General features: G+C 34.7%; 2 protein-coding genes across 2 annotated transcripts in view; one reads left to right on the top strand and one right to left on the bottom strand.

The window, feature by feature from the left end:
• ccr9a (chemokine (C-C motif) receptor 9a) overlaps positions 1–7,112 on the bottom strand; it is a 164,256-nt gene extending 157,144 nt beyond the window's left edge. Inside the window, exon 1 of the mRNA XM_068224122.2 lies at positions 7,108–7,112. The gene's annotated coding sequence lies outside the window, so the exon portion shown is untranslated. The remainder of the gene's footprint in view (positions 1–7,107) is intronic.
• On the top strand, positions 1,827–7,623 carry si:dkeyp-73d8.8. Its single transcript, XM_068214212.2, has 4 exons — positions 1,827–5,012; positions 5,177–5,281; positions 5,387–5,452; positions 5,563–7,623. Exons 1-4 carry the CDS (start codon positions 4,836–4,838, stop codon positions 5,677–5,679), a joined length of 465 nt encoding a protein of 154 aa, XP_068070313.1. The 5' UTR covers positions 1,827–4,835; the 3' UTR covers positions 5,680–7,623.
• Positions 7,624–8,147: the final 524 nt, after the last annotated feature.

Below are 8,147 nucleotides of genomic sequence, written 5' to 3'. Positions count from 1 at the left end.
GAAATGTGTAATTGTTTGGTGATCATATCAAAAGGTTTAATCAACACAAAAAAGGTAACAGTATCTAAACATGCATAAGCATACATTATTATAATCAGTTTCAGATCAAAAGAATGACTGTTTTTGTGGTTTGTTTGAGCTTTACTTGTACACTTTGAAAACGTTACCACTGCTCATAAGAGATTCGTTTAAACATTTATAGTGAATTTGCTCAAGGGGTAAAAAATAAATAATCTTAATTAAGGAGTTATAATTAATATTTAAATAAACTATACACTTACTTGAGGTCTTTGGGTCAAGTGTTTTTTCATTCAAAGAACGTACATTTCTAAGTCATATTAAATATTATTGTTAAAAATATGAAACTACACAGCCTGTAGAAAAATTGGCATGATTAGGGACACCAGTTTTGCGCTAATAATGAACAACATCAAGTGTGATACAAATAAGCCTTTACTAAACACAAACTAATCTAACATGCGCCATCTCGGTCAGTATAGGAAAATGCAGTAGAGAGTGAAAAATAAAAGAATAAAGTTATATGATACAAGTTATTTGATATTCAGCAGATTTTCAGCCTGAAGGAGACACCAGTTTCATAATTCAAACATCTTTGCCAAAAAGTTTAGAGGATACTTTATGTATCTGTTACCTAGACTAAGTTTGATACTTGCAGTCTCTTGCTGTTTGAAAAGAGTGCTGATGCGGTTAGTTGAGGCTCCAGTTGATCATTGCTGAAGTTGGTTGATGAGAGAGAACCAGTGTGAGTCCGAGGATCTTTATTGAATGAAAAGACAAGGCCGGAGCACAGCTTGTGGTGTGTTTGGAGAACACTTGGGTCTACATCTTCTCCTGTGATCTCTGGTTGCCACATTGGAAGAACTCTGGGTGGCAGCCTTGGTCACTAGGTTTATAATGATTGTGTTGTAACACCATTAGGAGCAGAGATGACCAGTGAGAAATTCACATTCCCAAGGAAGTTTTATGACCCTTTTTTCCTTGAGCTTGGTGATTTGCATTTGCATTCTGTCCAGTCCCTGGATTAATGTATAGTTAAGTTAAAAAGGTACAAAAACAAATGAAAGTCAGGAGTCAAGGCTGATGACAAACATCTTGACTTGAGTCCAAATCAAACACTGATGTTTTATCAAGCTTTCACTTGTACTTTGACTTGATTTTTGATGTTTGCCATTTTCTGCTTTCAGGTTTTTTTCCGCCTATCAACTGAAATCACTTATTATAAAATCAAGCACATATGTATATATACACACACCAGAACTTACTGTACGAAAACAGCAGTAAGTGGAAACTATGAGGAATAAAATCCATATATACATATATATATATAGCTTAAGGTTTAACCAAAATGTGTTTATATATTTGTTTAAATATAAATTGATATTCTGCACTCTATATCATTTAAAATGTCCAAATGGTCATTTCCTAATGTTATATAGTTTGTAAATCTAAAAGGTTTGAGTTTATGGATAAATGGTGCTATTGTCTCTCAAGAAAGCACTCATTCTGAACTAGCTGAGAAATCATTAGCTATTCTAGTTTCACTTTTGTAGCTTATCAGTGTTTGTCCAAACATTTGCACAATACCAGCCTATGGCTGCCTGCAAACAGTGTCTACTTTGACCCTTTGTCAACACTCATTGGCTGATGTTGTTGGCAATGGCATGTTGTTGGCAAATTCAAACAAGCCTTTTTTGTTTAGACGGCCAAAACAAATGTTGTGATTTTTGCATTTAGTTTTTACAAAAAGACTAATTGTAATAAGTGAAGCTTTGAAATTAACCTGCTTTTCACTACATTTTAGTGGCATTTTGTCATTTATTAATATAATTGAGCACAATGAATTCAACAACTGCTACACACTTCTCTACATTTGTTATTTATAGTCTATATAACATTTACATTTACATTAGTCCCCCCGAACTACAATCCCTGCCAATGCAATATACTAGATCAAACACCAGGACTCAAACCGGCAACCTTTGGATCACAAGTCCAACTCTGCAACCATTAGATCACTGTTGACTCAAAATTTAACAACTTGTTTTACCAAGCAACTTTTTTTTTCTTCTTCTATTTATCACAACTAAAATGCGTGGCGTCACGGTGACACAGTGGGTAGCACGATCGCCACACAGCAAGAAGGTTGCTGGTTCGAGCTTCAGCTTGGTCAGTTGGCATTTCTGTGTGGAGTTTGCATGTTCCCCCCTTATTTGCAGGTTTCCTCCATGCACTAAAGACATGCACTATAGGTGAATTGAATAAGCTAATGTCTCCGTAGTGTATGTGTGAATCGGAGTGTATGGCTGTTTTCCAATGTGGTGTTGGGAAGGGCATCCGCTGCGTAAAACATATGCTGGATAAGGCAAAGCAAAGCAAGTTCATTTATATAGCACATTTCACACACAGTGACAATTCAAAGTGCTTTACATAAAGAAGAATAACAAATTTTTAAAAAGTGTTAGAAAATTTATAAAAACATAATAAAACAGATTAAAATTGTATTAAAAACAGGTTATAAAAGAATGAAAAAGAAGAGAAAGAAATAATAGTGCGATCTTTAGGACGTAGCACAGTGCTCATACAGTAAAGGCACAGCTAAACAGATGTGTTTTAAGTCTTGATTTGAACGTGCCTAATGTTGGAGCACATCTGATCATTTCTGGAAGCTGGTTCCAGCAGCGAGGGGCGTAGTAGCTGAAGGCAGATTCACCCTGCTTTGACTGAACTCTTGGATTTTCTAGTTTATATGATCTCAAAGATCTAAGTGATCTGAAAGGTTTGTATTCAGTGAGCATATCTGTAATGTATTTAGGTCCTAGGCCATTTAATGATTTATAGACAAGTATAGTAATACTTTTAAATCTATTCTGAATGTAACTGGCAGCCAGTGTAGAGACCTGAGGACAGGTGTGATCTGCTCTGATTTCCTGGTTCTGGTCAGAATTCTGGCTGCAGCGTTCTGGATGAGCTGCAACTGTCTGACTGTCTTTTTGGGAAGGCCCATAAGGAGGCCGTTACAGTAATCCACTCTACTGCTGATAAAAGCATGAACAAGTTTCTCTATGTCTGGAAACAAAGCATTTAATTCTTGCAATGTTTTTGAGATGATAGTATGCTGATTTACTGACTGCTTTGACATGACTATTGAAACTCAGATCTGACTCCAGAGTCACACCAAGATTCCTGACCTTACTTTTTGTTGTTTGACCTTTAGAGTCAAGGTATGCATTCACCTTGAGAACCTCATCTTCGTTCTTAAATGCAATGACTTCAGTTTTCTCTTTGTTTAACTGAAGAAAGTTTTGGCTCATCCAATTGTTAATTTCATCAATGCATTGGTAGTGGGTGTCTATGGGGCTGAAGTCATTAGGCAGTAAGGCTAAGTAGATCTGAGTGTCATCAGCATAGCTGTGGTAGGACATTTGGTTCTTTTTCATTATTTGGCTCAGAGGGAACATATAAAGGTTGACAGCAGAGGTGCTAGAATCGAGCCTTGTGGGCCTCCGTCATGGGTGTCCAGCTTGACCTATGGTCACCTATGGATAAGTTGGTGGTTCATTCTGCTGTGGCGACCCCTCATTAATAAAGGGACTAAGCCAAAAAGAAAATGAAAGAATGAATGATTGCTAGTTACCACACCTTAATAAACAAATAACGTTTTTCTAGTTCTCACGACTTAAACAAGGATCACAACATAAATTGTCGTTCTCAACTTTAATCCCTGATATTTTGGCTACATGATATACAACTGTTTAGTTGTGTCTGGAGTATTAGAATAAAGTAAAAGCTCCACACTTTGGAATCACCTTGATTATTCAGATCTGCTGTGTTTGATTAGGGTTAGAGCAAAACTGTGCAGAGCCGCGGCCCTCCAGGAATCCAGTTTGAGACCCATAATTTTTAAACGGCATGTAAAAGAGTATAATTATTAGTCTTTTAAGGAGTTTAAATATAAATCAAAATCCTTTCTAAAAATAAAAGTAAGGGTGTTTCTTTGAAAAGTACATTTACGGATTAAAAATTTAGCTAGAAAAAGCAATAAGTTAATAATAAATTGCTCAACTACTCTCACTGGCAGAGCTGTGAGTAAACAAAAGCTTTTTTAAAGAGGAGGAGCTATACTATGTCCCACCCTCACTTTAATTAAGATTAAAACATTCATCTTAATTCATTTTCTTTTCGGCTTAGTCCCTTTATTAATCCGGGTCGCCACAGCGGAATCAATCGCCAACTTATCCAACATGTTTTACACAGCGGATGCCATTCCAGCCGCAACCCAACACTGGGAAACATCCGTACACTCTTGCATTCACACACATACACTACGGCCAGTTTAGTTTATTCAATTCACCTATAGTGCATGTCTTTGGACTGTTTGGAAACCGGAGCACTCAGAAGAAACCCACACAAATACAAGGGGAACATGCAATCTCCACACAGAAATGCCAACTGACCCAGCCGAGGCTTAAACCAGCAACCTTCTTGCTATAAGGTGATCGACTCCCAAGTATTAATATTCACTAAAGCAAATTGTGATCATCTTCAGGGAGTGCCTCTGCTCACAAAATCAATCCAATCAGGTCTGTTGTGGAAGTTTTTTTCTCTTTTCAGTTTCCATCACTCTTAGTATGCCGATTGATGAACATTTGCAAATTCCACAACCAACGCAGAGCCCCGGGGATCGGAGAGAGACTGGATTGACCTTCTTCAGATCCCTGTAGTAAAAGCGAACAAGCAGCGAATGGGTTTTACGTCACTGCTGCTGCCCTCTATTATAAGATGTGGCAAACAAACAAGAGCAGTTGCTATTCAAGATGAGAGGATTCCTGATACTGCTCAGCGTTCTGCTGGTGCTGGAGGCAACAGAGAGAAACAAGACTTATGAACAACTAAACCGAGAAACTCGAGGAATTGTTGACAAGGCTATAGAAAAAGCCAATGAGGAACTTGGAAAACAGCAACACCTTGATTATTCTTCCATTTTACAAGCTGTAAGTTATTTATTTTAAATGTTAATTAAGTATTTAGTATTTTATTGCTGTTTGTCTGTCTGCTTTGATAATTTGTTTTCTCTGATTGTGAAGCTTAAAGTGATCTATTTAAACATCTTCTACATGTTTGAGCAAGGATTACATGCATCTTCTTTATATGACAGAATGATGGAAAACGCATGCTGCATGTGTTATTAAAACCCACCTCATGTGAGAAGAAAACTCCAGCCGTTCATCAGGGAAACTGTAAAATCAGGGAAAAGGCTAAGGTGTGTATTTCTTCATTGCCTAAATGCATAGGTGTCACTGTTAAACATGCTCAGTAAATAAATGATCAAAAAAGATTTCTCGCTGATCTTCAATTATTTTCACAGCCTCAGGTGTCTTGTGTTGCCTGTCATGAAGACATTAATTGTTTCTTTCTCAGAGAGCATGAAAAGGTATCCTACATCACATATCAGTCTATAGGCATAAGGACCTGCATGCATTATGATCTCTCTTCTTGTTGTCAAGATATTCATACAGTAAAAATATTCTGTTTTCATTTCAGTCAAGAGAAGCTGTACGTAATTGTTTAGGACTGAATGTTTATCATCCCGGTAGAGGAAATTTTATGTCCCTGATAGGAGGAAATGCGCAAAAAACTGGATGTCTTGGTTGTGTCTGAGAAGAAAAAGTTCAAGGATTTTTGCAAGTGACTGTATAAATTAAAAAGAGTAATAATAATACTAATGAAATATAACTTCTAAAACATACCCCTTAAGCCAAGCTTCTTTCCTGGGTAACATATTTTAAAATGCAAGTACATCAATGAGTGATAATGAAAGCCGCCTCCTGTAACCCAGCAACTTTAATCTCCTTACTTTGTGCACCACTTCCCTTTAAACATTTTTCTTTAGTTAAAAATAATCCAGTTGTTAAACATTCATTGAGGATTTGCTTTCACTTTCGTTCTGCTCTACACCTGAAAGACCTTTCTACTATTGCTCAAGTTTTTCGCATTACACCTTTTTGTCCTCTTTAATGGACAGAGCCTTTAATATCTGGAGGTAACATTGACTAATTACAGTTGATCAGTTATTCATAGATGATCATTTTGCATCTTTTACTCAACTTTAGGAAAAATTCGACCTACCCAATTATTATTTATGTAGATGCTTTCAGTTACAGAACTTTATCCATAAGGGTTTTTTTTTAAAATATTTACTATTATTATTAAAACAGTCCCCTTTAACACATGTACTGAGGGCTTTTTGGGAGGAGGAACTGAATTTAACAATTGATTAAACTTGCCATCGCACCAGCCACACTGTTACATATGTTCTAGTCTTGTTTGAACCTGACTGTTATTCGGGGGAAAGTCTTTAGGTGTTTTTCTGATTTCTTTTCATTGTCAATAGACCCAAACCCCCTTAACAGCACTGTTTGAAATCCTGCCAGAATGTTGAGTTAAATTCATTACAGGCCGATAGTGTAGCCTTTGCAGTCTTACTGGCTAGATGACTTATTCTTATGAATTTAAAGTCAGCAGCTACCCTTTCTTATCGGCAATGGGTTTTTGATTTCTTACATGCTCTTCAAATGGAAAAGATTCAGTTCACAATAACGTCACCTTGAAATTGGAATTGGTTCTATCTGCATTCTGAATGATTTTGAGATATTGAGCTTCAAAGTTTTTGCATTCCATAGCAAATGGTATGTGTGTAACTTTTGGTTTTATAATAATGTTAAAACATACTTAACTTAAAAAAAACATCCCGTCATAATGTAAATAAGTTGTCATTTAATAAGAATGTCAATAACTCAATTTTGACAAAAATGTCAGATAGAACCTTATAAATCCAAAGTGACAATAAAAAACAAAAGCCAGAACAGTTCCTGAAAGTCTGGAGCCCTTTTCTAAAAAAAATAAGGAGACAGCTATATCTTAATTGCCTTTTCCCTTTATTTTCTTTGTATTTATTTATTATTTAATTTGTTTTTTTATTATTCTTATTTTTGTTATCTTATGTTTGTATATCTTTGTGTATAAATGTGGTATTTTACCTTTTATTTATATAATTATTTAGTGTAAAAATATGTTTTGCTGATAATTTCTTCTTTGTTGAATTGTATCTGTGTGTGTATCTATATGTATCAATATTATGTATATTTTATTGTCTGAACTAAAATGAACCTAATAAAAAATGTAAGTACATCTACATTTAATAACAGCCATTTCTCTTTTCTCTTTTCTCTTTTTTTTTTTTTTAGATAAATACAAATATTGAATATAAAATATGTCCTGAAATGTCAAATAAAAAAATTGGCCTAAAATTTTTGGAAAGCAAATTGTAACTTTATCTTTATTTTTAATAGATTAGCTTAAAAGCTTTAAAATTTTAAAAAGAACTCAAAACAACTGTTATTTTATTTTTTCAATTTCTTTCTTTTATTGAAGAACCGGTATCCAACAATATCATGTTGTTATTTCTAACAGTTGTTTTGATTAGTATTTTAATGCTGATAAGACAAAAAACATTACAATAATAAAATGAAAACATTAACAATGCTAACACAATATGTGTCATTTTCCTGTGATGTATAAAAATATTAAACTCCATTCACGGCTAAGAAATGTGTTATTATTGATTCATCAAATCAAAAGGTTTGATTAGAGTAATTATACATTTGACTAAGGTTACAGTATCTAAAAACATAAGCAGAACTTAATTGTTATAAAACATTTCATTGGTTACTTTAAGGTTAATTTGAGTTTATACTCTTTGAAACCATTACCCCAGCTCATAAGATATTTGTGTAAACATTTCTATTTGTTCACCGTATAAATGATTACCAGGATCAAAACTGAAGACTTTTTCAATTAAGAAGATCATAAATACTAATGTCGGTATTAAAAAGATCACATTTTGATTAAAATTGCTGTAGTGAAGCATTAAGTACTAATTGTCAGATAAGTGACAATAAAGTCAGATATGACAAAAATAAATTTGGAAAGGTACAGACCTGTCTTTATAAAGTCCCACAGTTAACAGAGCATGTCAGAGCACAAACCATGGCATGAGTACAAGGAATTATTTGAAGACCACCACGACACAATTGTATTGAGACAAATAACTGGGGAAGGGGAAAGAA

The sequence above is a fragment of the Danio rerio genome, chromosome 2, assembly GCF_049306965.1.
Source record: "Danio rerio strain Tuebingen ecotype United States chromosome 2, GRCz12tu, whole genome shotgun sequence".
Classification (NCBI taxonomy): domain Eukaryota; kingdom Metazoa; phylum Chordata; class Actinopteri; order Cypriniformes; family Danionidae; genus Danio; species Danio rerio.
This window is presented reverse-complemented; position numbering and strand designations above follow the sequence as displayed.

What these genes read in the sequence shown, in the direction of transcription:
- si:dkeyp-73d8.8 (XM_068214212.2), top strand. Translation starts at nt 4,836, where the DNA reads ATGAGAGGATTCCTGATACTGCTCAGCGTTCTGCTGGTGCTGGAGGCA. An exon ending in ATTCTTCCATTTTACAAGCT is followed by an intron (nt 5,013 to 5,176) that starts GTAAGTTATTTA and finishes TTTATATGACAG; the next exon opens with AATGATGGAAAACGCATGCT. An exon ending in AAATCAGGGAAAAGGCTAAG is followed by an intron (nt 5,282 to 5,386) that starts GTGTGTATTTCT and finishes TTATTTTCACAG; the next exon opens with CCTCAGGTGTCTTGTGTTGC.